The 21,769-nt window shown below is 38.8% G+C and overlaps 2 protein-coding genes across 3 annotated transcripts in view; both read right to left on the bottom strand.

Moving 5' to 3' along the window:
- RAI2 (retinoic acid induced 2) overlaps positions 1–6,077 on the bottom strand; it is a 426,024-nt gene extending 419,947 nt beyond the window's left edge. For both annotated transcript variants that reach the window (XM_052663036.1, XM_052663037.1), the window contains exon 1: positions 5,959–6,077. The gene's annotated coding sequence lies outside the window, so the exon portion shown is untranslated. The remainder of the gene's footprint in view (positions 1–5,958) is intronic.
- Positions 6,078–8,789: 2,712 nt separating this feature from the next.
- Positions 8,790–21,769, bottom strand: part of BEND2 (BEN domain containing 2) — a 53,879-nt gene continuing 40,899 nt past the window's right edge. Inside the window, exons 10-15 of the mRNA XM_052662780.1 lie at positions 20,752–20,892; positions 17,993–18,193; positions 16,666–16,781; positions 14,585–14,801; positions 11,827–12,024; positions 8,790–8,986 (exon numbers count right to left, since the gene is read on the bottom strand). Of these exons, the coding sequence (XP_052518740.1) occupies positions 8,790–8,986; positions 11,827–12,024; positions 14,585–14,801; positions 16,666–16,781; positions 17,993–18,193; positions 20,752–20,892 (1,070 nt within the window). The remainder of the gene's footprint in view (positions 8,987–11,826; positions 12,025–14,584; positions 14,802–16,665; positions 16,782–17,992; positions 18,194–20,751; positions 20,893–21,769) is intronic.

Raw genomic sequence — 21,769 nt, 5'->3', positions numbered from 1 at the left:
GTTTTTTTGTTTTTGTTTCTGAATGGTATTCCCACCACAACTGGGGTTTTCAGTTTGGGGCTCTCGAAAATGAAGCTACTATGAACATTCTTTTAGAAACTTTTCTGTAGACATGTGGACTCATTTCTCTTGAGAATATGCTTATAACTGTTGGGTCACAGGTAGTGTATGTTTAATTTTATTAGAGACCACCAAATATTTTTCCACAGAGACATTTTATACTCCTACCAGCAGTGTATGGAGTTTCAATTGTCCAAATCCAGGCACTTTGTACTGTCAGTCCTTATATGTTAGTCATTCTGGTGGATGTATGCTGGTATCACCTTACAACTTTAATTTTCAGTTTCCTGATGACCAATGATATTGAACACATTTTCATGTGCTTATGGGACATTTCTATATCTTCTTTCATGAAGTGCCCATTCAAGAATTTTGCCCATTTTAAAACTGGGGTGTTCACTGTTATCAATTTATAGATTTTTTAATATATAATGGATACAAGTCCTCTATCAGACAGACACATGTGAGTATTTTCAACCTAGGTCTTGCTTTTCACTTTAATATCTGCTACATTCTTTTTAACAGATGTGTTTTTTCCCACTCAGTTCAGTTGCTCTGTCATGTCTGACTCTTTGCAACCCCATGGACTGCTGCATGCCAGACCTCCCTGTCCATCACCAACTCCCAGAGCTTGCTCAAACTCATGTCCATCCAACTCAACCATCTCATCCTCTGTGATCTGCTTCTCCTCCTGCCTTCAGTCTTTCCCAGCATCAAGGTCTTTTCTAGTGAGTCAGTTCTTTGCATCAGGTGGTCAAAGTATTGGAGCTTCAGCTTCAGTCCTTCCAATGGATATTCAGGACTGATTTCCTTTAGGATTACAGGTTTGATCTCCTTGCAGTCCAAGGGACTCTCAAGAGTCTTCTCCAACACCACAGTTCGAAAGCATCAATTCTTCGGTGCTCAGCTTGGTTCATGGTCCAACTCTCACATCCATACAAGACTACTGGAAAAACCATAGCTTTGACTAGACAGACTTTTGTCGGCAAAGTAATCTCTCTGCTTTCAAATATGCTATCTAGGTTGGTGGTAGCTTTTCTTTCAAGGAGCAAGCGTCTTTTAATTTCATGGCTGAAGTCACCATCTGCAGTGATTTTGGAGCCCAAGAAAATAAAGTCTGTCACTGTTTCCACTGTTTCCCTATCTATTTGCCATGAAGTGATGGGACTGGACGCCATGATCTTAGTTTTCTGAATGTTGAGTTTCAAGCCAGCTTTTTTACTCTCTCCCACTGTAGTAGTAGTTTCTTAATTTATATTACCATTGTCTATTAATGGATATTTACACCTATAGGGAAAAATTTGTACTTCAGTGGTAAACTGTACATTGTTTAGAGAACATCACTCTTGGTCATCTGATTCTGATTTTCCATTCTGTAAATTGCATATAACTGACAGTAATGCAAAATAATTCTTATCTATAGACATGCAAATAAATTGTCTGTTGAAGATTCAATTGACTTTCCTCCCCAATTATGGGAAAAGCCAATTTTTTCTTCATTTGTGCTTTAATTTTAATAATTCTAATCTATAAATGTGTCTGTTCTTTGGATTGTCCTTTTAAATGGTTGTGACATCTGACAAGTTCTGTCATTAGTAATCAGTTAAATAAAATCTCTAACATGTGTTCCTTTTATATCTGTACAAAAGACATATCTTACCTTTTACATATTGCTTCTAATTTTTTATCCTATTAGAGAAGATGCTGCAACCATTACTGCACATTTACCTTTGTATAGAAGTCTCAAGACTAAGAAGTCCTCATGCTCTCTCACACTCCAAAACAAACCAACTTTCAAGAATGGATTTAACAAGTTCAGCTACATGAAGGCACAGAAGATGAATAGAGAGAAATTGTAACAAGGGTAGAATCTGAAGCACAGTAAGACAAGATGAATGAGGAATGATGTTGTTTATTGGCCACCTACTAATCCCAGACCACCGTGTTAGGTACTGATGACAGTCTTTGCCTTCAAGAAGCTCAGGAATGAGCAGTTTGCTGCTGCTACTGCATGTCCCCTCAGTCGTGTCCAACTCTTTGCAATCCTGTGGACTATAGCCCGCCAGGCTCCTCTGTCCATGGAATTTTCTAGGCAAGAATACTGGAGTGGGTTGCCATTTTCTGTTCTAGGGGATCTTCCTGACCCACAGACTGAACTCACATCTCTTGTGTCTCCTGCATTGGCAAGCAGATTCTTTACCACTGTGACACCTGAGAAGCCCCAATTAATGGTTTACAGAAGTATTAAAAGAAGTAGGAAAGATAGGTCAAAGCCAGTGTCACCAAAGATCAAAGAAACAGACACTGGAGACCTCAGCTTGAAGCACCAAGGTGGAAAATTCTCAAAAGATTACTGGGAAGCTCATGAAGATTATCTGACAATCGCCCCCTCCCACCCTGACCCATCTGCAGCAGTGAAGTCTGTGATTCTCATGAGTTCTTCAGGAAGTTTCTGTCAATCTCAGTCTGCCCGTGTGTCCCATTTGTGGAGAAAAATGGCTTCTTTTCATCTGACTTCAAATTTCATGCCAATTCCTCTCATCAACAAACTCTAAACCAGAATCATACTGAGACAGGGGTTCTGGGAAATGTGGTTCTCAGCTTCTTCTGCAAAGCAGAGATTCTAGAAAGGGGAGATGGTGATGCTGAGTTTAGACCTGGCACATAGCTGGGGTTCACTAAGTGTTGACCATCTCCCCTACCACTCATGAACTAGCAGAGTCACTGAGCAAGTGCTCAACTTCAGAGCATTTGAAAGTACAGGGGACCCTTGAACAACTCAAGTCTGAGCTGTGTGGGTTTACTTATATGTGGATTTTTTTTCCCCAACAGTAAATACTACACAATCCACAGTTGGCTGAATTTGCCAATGTGAAACCTCAGATTCAGAGTAACTGCAAACACAGAGGAGCCAGGTATACAGAAAGAGCTGACTATAAATTATACATGGATTTTTGACTTTGCAGAGGGTCAGAGCCCCTAATCTCCATGTTGTTCAAGGGTCAACTGTACTATTTTTCTTTTAGGATTTCTGTCCATTGATCATCCAGTCTCCCCTTCCCCCTACTTTATTGTGCAGGAGCCAAACAAGGGCTCAGCAGTCATAATCCTAAAAGGCAACCGCTGAATAATTCAGTAGTATTGAAAAATACATGAAAGAATTTACAGATTTGCACTAACAACTCTAGCATAAAAGTGAGACTTGAGGTCTAGTCCTGGCTTTGGCACTAGCAGCTCTGATTTGGGGCAAACCACTGAACCTTCTTATAACCATTTCACTGAAAAATTGAGGTTGTGATATTGAGAAGAGCACATCACCTCTAGGGTTTTCTTCCCAAGAATGCAAAACCTGTCTAATCACAAGAACACATCAGACAAACTCAAATTGAGGGACATTCTACAAAATGACTGATCAGTACTCTTCATTCAAAAGTATCAAAGTCAGGAAAAACAGGGAAATACTGAGAACTGTCACAGGTGGGAGGAGGCTAAGGACACATGAAAATTAAATAAAACATAGGATCTTGGATTGACTTCTGGAAGTGAAAAAGAACTTTAGCAGAAAACCTGGTGAAATACACATGAAGTCTGGAGTTAACAGCACTGTACCAATGTTAATTTCTGAGTTTTGATGACTGTATCACATTTACAGAAGCTGGGTGAAGGGTGTACGGAAACTCTCTGTACTACTTTTGCAACTCTTTTGTAAGTCCAAAATTATCCCAAAATAAAATGTTAAAAATTAAAACCATGCTATTCTATTTACAATAGCTAGAACATGGAAGCAACCTAGATGTCCATCAACAGATGAATGGATAAAGAAGCTGTGATACATACATATATATATATATATATATATATATATATATATATATATAATGGAATATTACTTGGCCATAAAAGGGAACACATTTGAGTCAGTTCTAATGAGGTGGACGAACCTAGAGCCTATTATACAGAATTAAGTAAGTCAGAAAGAGAAAGATAAATATTGTATACAAATGCATATATATGGAATTAGAGAGATGGTACTGATGAATTTATTTGCAGGGCAGCAAAGGAGAAACAGACATAGAGAACAGACATATGGATGGGGAGGGGAGAGGAGGAAAGAGAGGGTGAGATGTATGGATACAGTAACATGGAAACTTACAATACCATATGTAATATAGATAGCCAAAGGGAATTTGCTGTATTACTCAGGGTACTCAAACAGGGGTTCTGTAACAATCTATAGGGGAGGGGTAGGGAGGGAGGTTCAAGAGGGAAGGGACATATGTATACCTATGGCTGATTCATGTTGATACTTGGCAGAAAACAACAAAATTCTGTAAAGCAATTATCTTTCAAATAAAAAAACTTTTAAATAATAAAAAAATTAAAACCATGCTATTTAAACAGTATCAAACCTGAATTCATCATTTTGCATGAAAGAAAAAGTTAAAGTGAAGTCGCTCAGTCGTGTCCAACTCTTTGCCACCGTATGGACTGTAGCCTACTAGACTTCTCTGTCCATGGGATTTTCCAGGCAAGAGTACTGGAGTGGGTTGCCTCTTCCTTCTCCAGGGGATCCTGACCCAGGGATCGAACCCATGTCTCCCGAATTGCAGGCAGACGCTTTACCCTCTGAGCCACTTAAGTAGCTGGTCCTGTGTGGAAGTGTTCCCAAGACTCTTGCCACAGAATCATACCTCTGCCCCTCCCCATCCAGGCAGAAGAGCGGAAAACCAAAACTAACCATATCCTCTAGCTGTGTTCACAGCAAAGAACAATAGAATCCATCCACAAGAAAACTAGTGAAAGCTTGTTCAGCTTCCAAAGTGGGTCAAAGGTTGCCCTGCATCTTATTACCAACTCACTGTAATAGTAAGATCTCCACCTGTCCTCGCCAGGATGGTTTGACCTGCTTCTGACCCAAAAGCCAAAGGACCATACAAGGGCAGAAAAGAGATGGCACTCCATTTCCAGGAAGAACCCCACCTATTCCCAGAAAATCAAAGTACAGGTCTCCTCCTTATTAACCTTGCCGGTTAAAAATCTTGTCTTATTCGTGACCACATCCCCCACCCCCACTTCCCACCCCCACATAGAGAAGTTGACTAGCAAAGTGAGTTCTCACTTTCCCATCCTCTGGCCATTGAATTAAGCTTGCCCTGCTTTGATGTCAGCTTGAGTTTACTTTTTGGCTGCCAGAACCTGAACATAAAAAGAATCTTCACCTCGAGGCAGTGCGGGCCTTGGCCAGGCTAGGGCCCAAGTGGCAGTCTGTTACCTAATTCGGGAACAGAAGTATATGGAAAACGGGATTCCCTGGTGGCTCAGTGGTAAATAATCTGCCTGTCAATGCAGGGGAGAACCGGTCTTTCCTGGATCAGTTTGACCCCCGATCCAGGAAGATACAACACGCCTTGAATAACTAATGCTAAGTTTCCACTCCAGCGCGTGGAGGTTGAAACCCGAGCCTAAGAGCGACGTCATCAAGATGGCGTCACAGGTCGCTCCGACTTCGCTCACCCTCACGGGAACCACCAGTCATTCGTGAAGAGGACACCACTGAGGGGAGCCTAGAACGCAGGGGTGAGGCTGAAGCACCCTCTGCACCGCAGAGCCCCAGACACCGCGTGGAAAGTTCGGGGAAGTGGCTCCACACACCACACTGCCCCTCCCCCATGCCCGCGCAGCCCCTCACTGCCGTCTCCCCGAGTCTCCGAGTCCTCAGGTGGGAAAGGGGCTGGGGGCAGGTGGTGGCAGGAAGCCAGTGACAAAGTGGGTCACTTTGTGGGAGCCCCTATTCCAGTGTCGCCCCACAGGGCTTGCCCACTAGGAGTCAGACTGTGACTCAGAAGGGGCCGAGGGACTGGCAACAAACCAGCACTTGTAGCGGGGCTGAGACCGTACCTGCAGCGCCCGAGCAGTAGTCCCAAGCAGCCCCTGCGCTCAGCTGCAGCCCTGTGACCAGGCCCCTCGGCGGGGCCCTCACACGAGGATTTCTGCCGGCCCCAGAGCCTGACTTGCCCACTCAGGCAAGCGCTGAGGAGAGCGTCTCCTGGCCGGTCTCCCCAGAGGGGCGGACACCTGGACGCTGGGAGGCCAGCCGTGCGGGAGCTGAGAGTGGGTTCGCGGGGCTGAAAACCTCACGAGAACAGCCGGAAGCTCGTGAAGGGGTCCCGTGCTACCGCCCAGGGTGGAGGGGAATTCAGAACCGAACCCTGCCTGGAAAGCCTGGCATTACCCGACCCGGTCCGCGCAGCCTAGTGAGCTAAAACCTAGCCCTGCCCACTGGGGACTCCCGGAGGCGGGGCGGGGCAGGGGTCTTGGCCCAAAGGGGCTGGCGAGATCACCTGAAAGCTGTGAAATCAAAGTAGGGAGTGTTCTACAGAAAAAGTGTTTCTTGCCCACCTGTGTTGGTGTCCTGAGATTTAAACCTGTCACCCACCAATCTTTCAAATTAAGTTTACTGATCATTTGAGATTCCCAATTATTCCATCTCAGAGTGAATGTGCAGGGTTTTTTTAATCATGGTGAAAAAAATTCATTGCAAATTTAACGTGTTAAAATAAATTGGGGTGAAGGAGGGAGTGCCAAGTGCTTTACTTCTACACAAGAGTGAATGTGGTTAGATCGCCACTGTTGCCTAATGTTGCAAAGATATTACTTCACTAGATGTGGATATGGGCTATAAAGAAAAGTAAAAGCCAGAGCTAAACATTGAAGCCTTGCTGACCAAAATTAAAATACTGGCATATATTTAAATAAATATTAAAGTATAATAATATTATGCTTTAGTAACACTTGTTTTACCCAGGAAGGACAAAACACTTGCAGTTTTCAAGATCCCTACAGTTATACCCACAATGGTAAATTATTGTTACTGGATTAAACTATTCTGTTTGCTTATCAAGCAAGAAAGCAAACATTCTAACTGTGCCACATTAATGAACCTGGCTGGAAATGTTATCATTAAATTAAAAATGCTATGCAGAAAGTGTTAGTCGCTCAGTAGTGTCCACTTTGCCACCCTAAAGACTTTAGCCTGCCAGGCTCCTCTGTCCATGAGGTTCTCCAGGCAAAAGTACTGGAGTGGGTTGCTATTTCCTTCTCCAGGGGATCTTCCCAACCCAGGGATCAAACCCAGGCCTCCCACATTGCAGGCAGATTCTTTTACCATCTGAGCCACCAGGGAATAGGTATAGATGACATTAGTAAAAGTTCTATAAAATTACATGAAAAAAAAGCATCTGTATTAAGAAAACAAGTTTATTTATTGTATTTATTTGGAAAACAATACACTAAAGATAAACTTACCAAAAACAAGTCTTATGAACAGGCATTTTAAATGTTTAATATTGGACTAATACAATAACAAAACTGACCTGTGAAATTTTGAACATTGTTGTTCTGGATACAAAAGGTATAATTTAGTTTAAATAAGATCTGAAACACCTTTATGAAACTTATTTTGCTCAATGGGTATGATATTAAAGTTATATATATATGGAAGTGAAGTGAAAGCTACTCAGCTGCTCTTTTTGACCCCATCAACTGTCGCCCACCTGGCTCCTCTATCCATGACGATTTCCCAAGCAAGAACAGATACTAGAGTGGGTTGCTGTTTCCTTCTCCAGTGTGTATATAACTATGACTCAAACTGTGGGGATAATTTTAAACACTTAAAAAAAATGTGCATTCTAATCTGTGCTATCTAATATAGTAGCCACTATCCACATGTGACTATTTAAATTTTAATTTTAATTAGCTAAAATGAGATACAATTTAAAAGGTAATTCCTACATCTAAGTAGCCACATCTCAAGTACTCAAAAGCCACAGGTGGCTACTACCATGTTGGGCAATGTAAAATCATAGAATTTTACCAACATAATGGAAAGTTCTATTGGACAGGGCTGGTCTAGTAACTTACATAAACAAACACCATAATAGAGCTAACTATATAAATCTTGAAAAATTTCTGCAAATATGCAGTTTTTGTTTTTGTAATTCTGCTTCTAATACAGGAAATATTTGAGATACCACAAAATACGAATCAAATTTTAAATCTGCATGTACAATTTGAAATTTAATCTTGCCTAGGGTATAAGTTAACTTTCCTATATTAACTCTATTACTAGTAGTTTATAAAATTATTTGCAAAATAATAGTGAATAGTGAAGCTGAAGACTAATTTAGATGTATTAATCTGAAATTAAGAATCTGTAAGATTTTTTGGTTATATGTAAGCCATACAGCCCTTCTGAAACAGTGTAGCTTAACTCAAGCTCTGTACTGCAGAATCACTTGACATATTGACTGTCAATACCAGCAAGTTACCGTGCTCGGTATTATGGTTTGCCTATCCAAGTATGGCTCTAAGTCACTACTCATACCTGCATCACTAACATTCAGATTACATCTGTCATTAAGAGCTAAACGTACTATTTTTACTCTACATTAAAACAGCAATAATAACAATCTTTAGGAGTTTACTACTATTCTCTTATTGAGAGGTTCTTATTGGAATACTGCCCATCGCTTTACTCATAAGATGAAACATCGCCTATCTTTCCAATGCAATTCTGCCTCCCTTGTGGGCAAAAAAAGAATGTAAGTTATTTCTTTAAGTGTGAATACTGATCTACAATGCTACTACAACAGGCTAATTTTGGAGTTAATAACTTGAGAAACTTACAGGCTGGTACAATAGCAAAAAAGAAAAGGTTGGATGGCTAACATTTAGTCAGCTAAGTCAGTATCTTTTGGCTTGGACTCTGTTGAAGGAGTCGTTGCTGGAGGTGACTGTGATTCATCTGTGGACCTCTCCAGGTGACATCTAAGACTACGAATATAACTATTCATAGCCATCATACACAATTTCCAGTCGTATCCATTTTCCGATAGATCACAAGTCGGGTAGATGTCCTGGAGAAATTCTGGTGGTGAAGTCCCAAAATATGACAATTAATTAGAAATCACTTCTCAGAGAAATGAATTTATTCAACCTTAGTACTATTTCTCTTTCTGTGAAAAGGTCATTAAGACTTTAATTAAAACACATGGACTGTAACTTTTATTAAATTAGCTGAACAATCTTTTCATCTGAAAGGATAATAATATGAAATAGCACCATTCTTCAATCACACACACACACACAAACCCAATATCCCATCATCTTGCTATATAACCAGGATGGAAACCCTCTGCTCTCTTCAGTACCCAATATAAACTTTCCTTATTCTTAAATTTATCAAACACACATCTAGCATGTTATTCATTGTATCACAGAAATATGCTATTAATAGTAAGACTCTAATACACCAGAGGCTGCAGTGTCTTTCATAATTTTAGAGGCAAGAAGCTATGACTGCTAAATTCTTTGCCACTGCTTGGTTTATCTCAGACAAAAGAAATAAGAGTCTTTAGATCTTGCAAGTAAATGAAAACTTCTGTCACAAAAGGTGACAGGGCAACATACCTCAAGGAGTACTCTTAGAGAAAGTGGGAGGACAAAGGGAGAGGTGGGGAAGACAGGTGTTAACAAGAAGAACAGAGCTGCTCTTAGATACTTTCTTAGGTAATTTCCTAAGTACCTTTGAGCTCTTAGAAAAGGATCTGGCAATCACACTACAGGCCAGCATTACTTGGCTACATTAATGTCATCTGCTTTTCGATAGGATTAATAGGCTGGAAAAAGGGTAAACTATCTTGTCAGTAATTTTTATATTGATTACATGTTGAAGTGATGATATTTAATATATTCTGGTCAAATAAAATAGATTTTTAAAATTTAAATAACAGGCTGGGAAATCAGGACAATGCCATAAACACAGTGTATGTCCAAATTTTTTAGCACGTCATGTGACAAAGTAAAAGACCTTTCATATTCAAAGGGCTAACAGATCAGTGGTAGCCTGGAAGGAGGCTTTAGTGGTATGACACTGGATTCAGTATCAAGTTCTATCCTGCTGCACATTTTTATTAACAAAAAAGAAGTTATGGAAAGCAGTCTTGTCCCATCTCCCAAAGACAGCAAAACTGGGACAGATAATAGACTGGAAGACAAACACCTGCAAAGCTTTCAATAGACTGCAACGAGGAACCTAAATTGGTTGGTTGTTTCCCAAAATGTATTCTCTGAAACATTAGTCATAAAAGTTTCTTAGTGGGGAAAGATTTTGGTTGTGCACATAAATGCTTAACTCCAGAGTTAGTCTCCCCTGAAAAATCCCCCAGGAGAGAGATATGGTGAATCAAAGGTGACAGATGCCAGTGGGAATGCCTGCTCTGAAAGATTCGCTGTATTAGAGGACCTAATGTACTTCCTATTGCTATAATTTTCCAGTTCCGTGATATTCAGAAATGGAGGGGAGAGGGGCAGGAGTAAGGGTTGTTTGCTCATTACAAATATACAGCCTATTAACTTTCTCCATATGGACCATTCTCTAAAGAGATCTTAAATGATAACTGAGTTCTCAGAGAGCATCACATCATAGTTTCTTATATCAATATCTTTGGCTTCTGGACATTATTTATCAGTGACTACTAATTTCTGCAAGAGTTCCCTCCAAATTATAAAATCTTAGGATAAAAAGTGAATTGAGAATAGAAGAATAATGAGGTTTACCCATTGCTGATACCAATCAGCAATCAAAACACATTTTTTTAAAGTAGATTATTTCTTCTATAAACACCTTCATTTCCAAACTGGTTACAAACTCTGTTCTTTTTTTTACTGTAAGGTAAGAGGAAATGGGTTTTGATTTTTTGCCTGGTTCAGTGACGTTTAAACTGCAAGTTGTGACCAATTTCTGGGTCGTGAAATCAGTAATAGCAGCACTTTTTTTTTTATTAAAGTTAATAGAATATTCATGTCAATGTATGGCAAAACCAATACCGTATTGTAAAGCAAAATAAAGTAAAAATAAAAATTAAAAAAAGTTAATAGAATAGAAAATATTGAAACATAACTGTTATAGAAAAAGTAAGTTTTGTTTGTGACATTTTTGCTTCAGTTTTTTAAAAAAATCACACACACTGAGTCACAATGTAAAACATATTTCTTACTATGGGTTTCAGTAAAAAAATGTTTGAAAACAACTGGATTAGATGAGAGAGCAAATGCTTACAAAAGGTGCTGTCAGATTTCTTTAGTGTAGTGTGAAACACAAGTGTTCTTCAAATCTGATGGATGTGAAACGTGTGATATGAAGGCAGGAACCAGCCAACTGAGATTAGGCCAGGGCTCAGAACTGTATCTTTGCTGGGTACCAGTGACATAAGTAAGAAATATTCTGTTTACTGCTTGGTCTAAATTTAAGATTTCACAGAGTTGCTGCTGGAAGCTTTATTATTTCATCTGTTTATGTCATAGATAAAGTCTATACTATGCTCATGTGCACAAGGGAAAACTAGCAAATTAACCTGCTGTACTATTGTTAACACTTCTGCAAACTGATAAAGCCCAGCAGCTTCAATTTTGATCCCCAGTAAATGAAGGTGTTTGAGTTTCCATTCATCTGGCAGTCCATACCAGAAGTCACAGTCGATAATGCCTTTCCTGTTCTAATAATGCTGCTCAAGACAGAGCAATTAGCCCTGAGAACCCAAAGGCAAACAGAAACACATTCATGAACCTGCTCCTGTCATACCCTAATGGAATTAGTAAAAGAGCAGCCTCTCTCCTCAAAACTTACACAAACTGAATAAATTTTTCTTTATCCTCTCTAACACACTTTGCTTTTATTTATTCTCACATACTCAACATATAACAAACCTCGAAGAGCATTAATTTTATTGGCGTTCAGGGAGTGCACTCCACACTCCAGATTGCCACGGACACTACTTAGGACTTCCTCTGTGAACAGGTTGCGAATAAGGAATCTGGCTGACAGCTCTGGGCGAGACTTCTCTTTTGCTGTAATCAGAAGTGATTTCGGCATCTGTATATTTCTACTTGGATCGCCAAGATATTCTAGAAGCAAAAGGGAAAGAAGATGTCGATTTTCATGGCAAATGTTACGTTCAAGTTTTTTAAAACGTTGTAATAGAAAAGTTGATTTTGCTAAACTTTCAAGGCTCAAGAATTTGAGAGCTTGCATTTCCCCTTGAGTGTGGATTAGTGGATTTAACATTCATTAGCAGGATACACTCAAGGGGATATGCATTCAGCATGCACAATGCATAAACAGCGATCTTGAAGTCACCTCAGAATCTGCCTATTACACTGTGCTAATGAATTGGAAGATTCAGTATAGTTGTCAGTTTTACCTAAGCTGATGTATCAACGGAATGAAGTTCAAATAAAAATTTCTACAATTAAAAAAAACGAGCAATTGACAGGCTAAAAAAATGAAAGCTTTAACTTTTTAGTGTATCATGAGACAGCATTAGAAATGAGACAGAAATCACTCCTGATATAATGGTACATGCTCTGATTGTTAAGAGGACAATTCAGTACTCTGCTATCTTTTAGGATACAATCAGTTTTAACATTACATTTGGTAACAAATTCTAAGTAATTTAAAATTAATTTTTATTGCATCAAAAATTCTAGGTAGTTTTCATGAATTGTTTTCCTACTTATAAAAAAGGCTTTTTCAAAATTAAGGATCATGATTCTTACTAAAATATTTATAATTTTAAAATGTAGGGTTTTTTATTTGGTATTGTTTATCATTTAAATATCAACAAACTTATCTTAGAATATTGTATTTTAGATAAGTTACTTGAACTTAAAAATAAATTTTAAGCCTGCTTTTATTTCTCAACTCTATAGCCTAATCATCACTGTCTTTCTTCAGTCCATAGTGATTAATCATACTTTAAAATATTATACTGTACATATAACAAAGAATTACTTGTTCAAGAAAATATATTAGACAAACATATGATTCTTACAATAAACATATTTTTCATCTTGGAAATCCATCATTTAAGGGGTAAGAGTAGAAATTGTTGAATCACCCAGATCCAACAATTGGCAAGAGATATTAAATTATTTTAAAAATTCACTCCAAAGACTTAACATCTGTAAGGTTAATCTAGCAATGTTTATCGAGTTCAGAAAAAAAGGTAAATACTATTTAACCTGGTAATTCAAATTCTGAGGACATAATTTAAAAGAATCCAAAATATGTACAATTCTTCCTTTTTGGTGGCATGATTTTCATGATTGATGATTTTCTCTAAAAAGTCTTCAAATGAAAAACAAAAAAATAACAAAGAGAGGGAAGTAGCTAAATAAATTATGTTATATTTACTCAATGAAATGTTATATGCCTGTTAAAATGAAATGATTATGAAGACTGGATATTTTTAAGGAAAAACATATTTCAAAGAAGAGTAATTATATGGAGACCATAAGTCTTTAAAATGTTCATAAGAAAAAAAAGCTGGGAGAAAATTAAAATGTCTACAATAGTTTGTTAAGGTATCTTGATTGTGGAAACTTCTCTTTCCTCCAAAATATATTCCAGTTTTCAATAAAATGGCATAATAGACTACACATAAATTGTGATGGCTGCCTGGCTCGCCATCTGCTTAGCTGCCCTGTCCTCTGATTCTAGCTGAGTCAGGGTCAGAGACCTGTGACCTAAGCTGCCCAAACTGGATTCCCTCTCCTGGGAATCTGAACAATGACAACAGAAAACTAGAACCTAAAAATCATGGAAGCTACAGACACAGAGCCCCAGAGATATCAATGGACCCCAGATGCCATGGTCTCAGGGCTGCTCAGGCTCCTGCCTGTGGCTGTTTGTTCTCTGCTCCTTTTAATCTAGGAACTATTTGCCCAGTGATCTTGTTGTGGTGGTATAATTTGACCAGAGTTTGTTTCCATGGTGTACATACAACCTGATTATAATGGAAAAAATATACTATAAAGATACATTATTTAAATAATTTTGTCTGATCAGATTCATAGGTAATAGTCTACTTAGGGCTGACATGGAGGGCCAGGGAGAGACAGAAAACAGTTTTCCTACCTCAGGTGCCACTAAACTCCAGCATCCTGGGGAAAGGCATGCAAGGTGTGAGTGCACAGTCACCTACAGAACCCACCCTACTTGACACTAACAAAGCAGGCTATGCCTCTAGCACTTAGCTAGCAGTGAGGGCCAGTGTTCTGATGAACGAGATTCATTAATTCATGCAAAAACACTTTATGAAGCATCTACAGTGTGCCTGGCACACAGAGACCAAGACCCCGAACTGCTCCTGGTCCATCCAGCTGTAGCTCCTCTTTTACCTGCAGAGAAAGGTGACTAACCTGAGAGAGTTCACACCAGTCAAAGGAATCAGCTGAGAACCACTTTTCAAAGGAAAAATAATAGACTTAGTTTAATGTTAAAAACTATCAGTCTCAGAACTAGGTCTCTATAGTTCATTAATCACAGATATAAGAGATTTAAGTTATTTAGCTTTCTCATGAAAATTTTCAAACATACATAAAAGTAGACAGAAAAATAAGGGCCCCACAAATGCATCACTGAAATTCAACATTTATCAGCAAGAGAACTTATTTTAACACTCACCTAGTGTTTCATAAGAGACTGCTGCAACATCAGTGGAAGGGTCTTGAATTCCTTCAGGGATAGCGCTGCTGTTCTGGGGAGAATTCCCATGTTCTCTTGTTTCTGAGATAGCTTCTTGCTGAGAAACCTGGGAACTACCTGCATTGTCATCACCATCTCTTTCATCATTCGAATCTCTTTTGCGTTTGGTAGGCCCTCCATTGTTATGAACAGTTTTCTGTTGAAACACAAAATTGTATCTATAAACAAAGTCCCATAGTGGGAAAATATGGACATGCTTCATCATCTACCAGGTTCCTCCAGGGTGATGAGGAAGCAACTGTTTCTAATCAGCTGGGCTGAAGCACAGGAATCCTCTGTGGCATGAAATAAAACTATAGGTGGATTCCTCCTCCAGCTGCCATGACTCGCTGCTTCTTGGGGGACTTTGTTGTTGTTCAGTCACTCAGTCATTGTCTGACTCTTCCTGATCCCACGGACTCCAGCACACCAGGCTTCCCTGTCCTTCACCGTCTCCCAGAGTTTGCTCAAACTCATGTCCATTGAGTCAGTGATGCCATCCAACCATCTCATCCTGCCCTCAATCTTTCCTAACATCAGGGTCTTTCCCAATGAGTCGGCCCTTGGGGCATTTAGTAGCAGTCTAACGAACTAAATGGGCTTCCCTGGTGGCTCAGTAGTAAATAATCCGCCTGCCAATGCCAGAAACGATTGTTCAATCCCTGGGTCAGGAAGATCTCCCAGAGAAGGAAATGGTAACACACTCCAATATTCTTGCCTGGAAAGTCCCACGGACAGAGGCAGCCCAGAGGGCTACAGTCCCTGGGGTTGCAAAAAGAGTCAAGACACCACAACTCAGTGACTAAACCACAACAACAAACAACAGTTGTTGGCACAAAATAAGTGCTTAATGAACATATCATAAATAAATGAATACATGAGTTTCTCAAAGATGACAACTTTGAGGTTGTTTTTTCTTAATTTTTTTTTCTCTTTCCCCAGTGGTCTTCTAATCTGTCTGTACATTTGAGCATTTGAATTACCCTAGAGATCTTGTGTTTTCTTAAAGCAGTGCTGGGGCCCCACTCATGGCAAATTCAACCAGAATCTCTGGTGGAGGGAGAGGGAGAGCTCCAGCATTACTAACTTTTTTTTTTAAAGTGCCTCACATGTTTTTAACATATACCTAGAGTTGACCACTGCTCTAGATTAGGGCTTCTTGAACTTCAATGTGCACAAAAATCACCTGGGGGTCTGGCTATAATTCAAATTCTGCCTCAGTTAGTCTGGTATGAAACTCAAGACTGCCTTTCTCACAAGCTTTCCAGTGCTGCAGCTGCTGGTCCACGGACCCACTTTGAGTAGTAAGGACCTATCCTTCTCCTAATCAAGGACACAGCAGGCACTGGCAGATGCTGCTTCCCTTCTGATGCCTAAGCAATATTCAAATTACCATTTCCAGGCAGTATCATAATTTTACATTCAAATGTTTAAGGTGTAATTTTTGTAGGATATAAAAGGGAATGTGAAAAATAAGCAGATTTGGTTTCATACAGATGGTGCTTGAGTTATCACTGAAATCAAGCCATTCACCAAGAAAATATAAGCTCAGCTACAAATATTCTTGGCAAACAGTTTCCATCAACTCACTCTAGAGACACAGGAGTGACTAGATATGGTGAGAATAAAATGGGGGCTTTAGAGAGGTGGGTAGAAGTTAAGAATTGTCATTATGTTAAATGCTTCATCAGAAGGCAATAGACATGACTCTCTTCCCTACTGACCTGTTTGTGTTTAAACCAAATATCTTTGTAGTTGAAATCTTTTTCTGGTGTAATCCTTGGCTTGAAATATACTAATTATAACACTGTATTTATTTTATCTTTAGGATATTTTTATGGGGCACAAAATGTCAAAGAGTGAAATGAACAGGCAAGATGCAAGAGAACACACCTTGCCTCTAAACTAAAGAATCTGAGCACATGGACTGAAGATCTTGTATGTCATACCATCAGTTCTGGAGTTGTATGCAGTATGTACTTATACAGCAGTGACCATATTTAGATTAAAAAATCACTTACTGGTGTTCTTCTCGAACATAAATTGCGGATCAGAGAATTGATATTGGAAATACAGGCTTGCCACTCTTCTCCATGTTCACTCAAATCATAGTTGGGAAAAACTGCTGCCAGATGTTCTGCAAATAGCACCAAGAATTCAGGAAAATTAAGGGGGAAATAACAAAGAAACTGACAAAAAAAATTTATTTAAAATACTGAAATTTTCTCTTTTTCATTGTCATTCTTTTCTCTAAGTAAGAGTTTAGGAATTCTACTCAAAGAGGATGCTTAGCTGAATATCTCATTTCTTCTAATGTGCAATTCCCTAAAACACTGACCTAAGGAGCCCATGATGAGGTTTTGGTGCTTTAGGGGAAAAAAAAGTGTTACAAAAAGTCAATTATTTCAGGTGCTAATACCCTTTAATAACCCTATGGATAAATTAGATCTAAAAACAGAAGGAAACCTGTAAGGAGAAAACAGTATTATTACAAACATTATCACCTCATGATCCAGTTACTTGTGCATATTAAATGTCTATCTTCCCCACAAGCTACTCCCTCTGCCTAGAACACTCTTCCTGTTTTCTTTATGTTGCTAAGGAATCTTTTCTAAATGTCTTGTCCTTAGGAAGTCCTCCCTAATACCCTCAAAGTAGGTGCTCTGCTCTCTGAGTTTCCACATTACCACACTGGAATGGAATTGATCTGTTTCCCCAATGTGTCCTTTTCTAGACTGTGAACTCCTGTGGTCAGAACTACTTATTCATTGTTGTATTCTTAGTGCCTAAGAGTTCCAGGACCTCCATACACATTACTGGAAAACAAGAAGGCAGGAGGCCAGAGTGGATTAATTATGAGATGCTATTTCTGTGTTGTCAGTTCCTAGCAATGAAACGTGCTTTATTTTCCCACTTTTTCTTATTTTGGCTTTTTCCTTATTTTTTAGTGCCAAGTTTCAGCACTGAAGAATTGACCTAGTATTAACCATAAGCAACTATAACCAATAAAGTTTATCTTATTTGATCAGTCTATGAACACGTTTTATTCTTTAGAAGTTGCTACCCATTATACACTACTAAATTGTAAAAATCTAGGATAGACAAGGTGAAAAAGTGAACAGTTCTAAGATTTACACATACTTTATCATTATTTCTTCAACTATCAATAACACCCATCAGATAACTAAATGAACAAAGATCCTATAATGACTTTACATACCTCTATTTTTTTCCCCATGCCATGTGACATGTGGGGTCTTAGTTCCCTGACCAGGGATCAAGCCCACACCCTCTGCAGTGGAAGCACAGAGTCTTAGGCACTGGACCACCAAGGAAGTCCCTACATACCTCTTATTGCAGCCATTTTGTTTGGATCCAGGAATTGGCAGCCTTGGGAACTGATACCTACTGAGCTGGAAATCAGGATTTCCTTGGAGAACAAAATACGAACCAAGTAGCAGGCTGCATGCCTAGGTATGGCCTTCTTTTGTACAGCCATCAAATGAATATCAAGCATTCTGACATTTCTTCTTGGATCACCAAGATATCCTTTAAAAATATAGGGGAAAATTAAAATCCTTGTTTTTTTCATGCAAGGTTACCAATAAAGTGTCTAAGAATATTAAACTAATTGATTTTTAATTCACAAATTTTCTACTTGGGTGAATTTTTTTCTATACTTATTTCATCTTTTTCTTAAATGAGTCTATTTGATGCCATCTGCATAACTGTTAGCATGTTTCACCTTTGTTAGTCTTGAATTTGCTGTACTTGAACTAATCAGTTCATTGTCTTGAATAAATTTAATTCTTAGGCTACAGGTGCATATATAATCACATTGCTCTGAGATCCCATTGCTCCCTTCTAAATTGTAAAAGTACACTCAGAGGTATATTACTGAGTGAGTATATGGTCCCTGAAGACAATTTAGAAAGTGTGAGTGGATATAATTTGAAATTTTTTAAAACAGCATTTATAGATTATCTACTGTATATCAAGCACTGTGCTAAATATTTTACATCTATAAGCTCAGTTTCATCACCCTAACAACCTATTCTCACTTAACAGATGAAGAAACTGAGGCCCAACGAAGGTAAGTTATTTGAACAAGATCACGCTGCTGGTTATAGAGCTAGTTTTATAAGTTAAGTCTGTCTGGTGTTATGCCAAGTGCCTCAAACCTAATGTTTTCTATTCTTTTTTCTCAACACAAAACTGAAACTATACCTTATATGTAGCTTGGAACCTGCTTTTTTTCAGTTATCATTATACTTTGCATATTTCTCCATTTTCCATTTTTTTCCAAGTCTGTATTCCTATCATCATGATTTTCCTGACAAGTGACATTTATGTTGCACTTATGTTCTGGGCATTGTGTTAAGAGCTTTAAGTGAATTATCCCATTTGATCCTCACAATTCTATAAAGTAGGCACTATAATTTTTGTCACTTCACAGATAAAGAAACTAATATTTAGGTCAGAGAATGTTAGGTCATATAGTTAGTAAGACACAAAGCCAGGATTTGAACACAGGCAGTCCGACTCAGTAGTCCATGCTTTTAACTGTTATGCTTGCTGCTGCTGCTGCTGCTGCTAAGTCACTTCAGTCGTGTCCGACTCTCTGCGACCCCATAGACGGCAGCCCACCAGGCTCCCCCATCCCTGGGATTCTCTAGGCAAGAATACTGGAGTGGGTGGTCATTTCCTTCTCCAATGCATAGAAGTGAAAAGTCAAAGTGAAGTCGCTCAGTCATGTCCGACTCTTCGCGACCCCATGGACTGCAGCCTACCAGGCTCCTCCGTCCATGGGATTTTCCAGGCAAGAGTACTGGAGTGGGGTGCCATTGCCTTCTCCAAACTGTTATGCTTACTGCCTCATATATCGTGGTATATACCAGGTATATATGTAACTAATTCTCTATGGTTGCTTATTGAACTGTTTCCAATTTCTCATGAGTCTATAAAAATTAATTATTGTACCAATATTTTAATGCAAATCTTTTTTATTATATCTTTGGATAGAAGTGGGATTACTGAGTCAAGTAAAATGAATACTTTTACAGATTTTTAAACAAATTACCCTTCAGAAAGTTTTCTCAAATTTATACTTCTAACCACAGCATATCACAGTGCCTACTTTATACAAAGAACACAATTTTTTTAAGTTTCTTCTAGTTTGGGTAATAAAATAATTTAAAGAAAAAGGGTCTCCTCTGGGATGACAATCACCAAACCACAGTCCACAGGCCAATCCCACCACCAGATTTGGTAAATAAGGTTGGATTGGCACACAGCCACATTGATTCACCTACCTACACCTGTGGCTGCTTTCATACTACAGCAGCAGAGCTGAGTAGGTGTGACAGACACTAGATGGCCCACAAAGCCTAAAATAGTTATTATCTAGCCCTTTACAGAAAAAGTATGTTGAGCCCTGCCCATGGATATTAATAATAGATTACCTACTTAGAAGTAGGGACATATAACTAGTAAGTATTAGGAAGACTTGACCTTAGAGGCCACGGAACCTGGGGTGTTCTCATCTCTGCCACTGTGGCTTGATAGGCAACACAAGAGATGTTAAGAAACATGAACTTTCAAGTCAGAGAGAACTGGGCTAGAGTTCCAGAACTCCCACTCACCAGCTCTGTGATTTTGGGAATGTGGGTAATACAAGTAGCTACATCATGAAGTCATTATGAATATTAAAAGAGAAGAGGCATGTCAGTTGATCAGGACAGTGTCTTGCACATAGTACATACTCAATAAATATTATTTCTTTTTACTAATATCATCTAAAACCTGTCCTCAGAATAGGAAAAAAACGTTCGTATCAAGTAAGCTGAAGTGAAGTGAAGTGAAGTCGCTCAGTCGTGTCCAACTCTTTGCGACCCCATGGACTGTAGCCTTCCAGGCTCCTCTGTCCATGGGATTTTCCAGGCAATATACTGGAGTGGATTGCCACTTCCTTCCCCAGGGGATCTTCCCAACCCAGGGATTGAACCCGGGTCTCTCGTACTGTAGACAGACATTTTACCATCTGAGCCACCAGGCAAGTCCCAAGTAAGCTGAAGAATATAGGTTAAATAGTGTCATTGCACACTCACCAAAACTGGAAGGCCTGAGGACAGATGATGAGGAAGAAGCTTGGCTATTGTCATCTTCCAGTACAATTGGGTTATCTATTGTTCCAGGTCTGTTTTCCATGCTGTTTTCTTCTGTCACCAATACTTTTACAGGTACAAATGCTAAAAGAAAAGAAGTCTCAATTGCAAATTCTGTATAGAGGAAACTATTCTTCAGGTCTAAAGAGCAAATAAACATTATCAGACAAAAGAAAATTTAAAATGTTTGTCACTAGCAGACCTACTCTTAAATAATGGCAAAAGGAAGATCTTGAAACAGAAACGTTATGATGACAGAAGGAATCTTGGAGCATTAGGAAGGAAGAAAGAACAATAAAAAGAGCAGGAAAGTACATGCAGAGAAATTCAATCATTCATACTTTGCTGGGAGAGATGTAAAATGGAACAAACTGGAAAACAGTTTGGAAGTTTCTTATAAAACTAAACCTGTAATTACTACATGACACAGCAATTTCTGGGGCATTTAGAAATCTGGGCAATGAGAAATAGAAGCTCATGATGACAAAAATCTGCATGTGAGTGTTCTTAACATCTTTATTCATAATAGCCAAAAGCTGTACATAACCCAGATGTCTTTCAACAGGAGAATGGTTAAACAAACTCTGGTAAATTCAATATCAGAATATTATTCAATAATAAAAAGGAATAAAGAACAGAAGGAGCAGAAATATTGGCAAATACAATACTATCATCAGTTTTGTAATTCGTATGTAATGACTGAAATGAGAATACCATTTGACACTAAGGCAATGATAGTTAAAATTGAGAAGGGCAAAGGAAACTAGAGTTAAAGTTTCAACACATCATTCTAAGGAGTGAAGTGTTGATACCAGCAGACTGTGACAAGCCACATACATATATAACAACACCCAGAGTGACCAGAAGGAAAACTATACGAAGCAATATACTCAAAAACAAATAAATCAAGATGAAATACTAGAAAATGTTCAGGTAACCCACAGAAATGCAAGAAACAAAA

The sequence above is a fragment of the Budorcas taxicolor genome, chromosome X (genome assembly GCF_023091745.1).
Source record: "Budorcas taxicolor isolate Tak-1 chromosome X, Takin1.1, whole genome shotgun sequence".
Classification (NCBI taxonomy): Eukaryota; Metazoa; Chordata; class Mammalia; order Artiodactyla; family Bovidae; genus Budorcas; species Budorcas taxicolor.
Note: the sequence above shows the minus strand (reverse complement) of the source record. Positions and strands in the feature narration are given on the sequence as shown.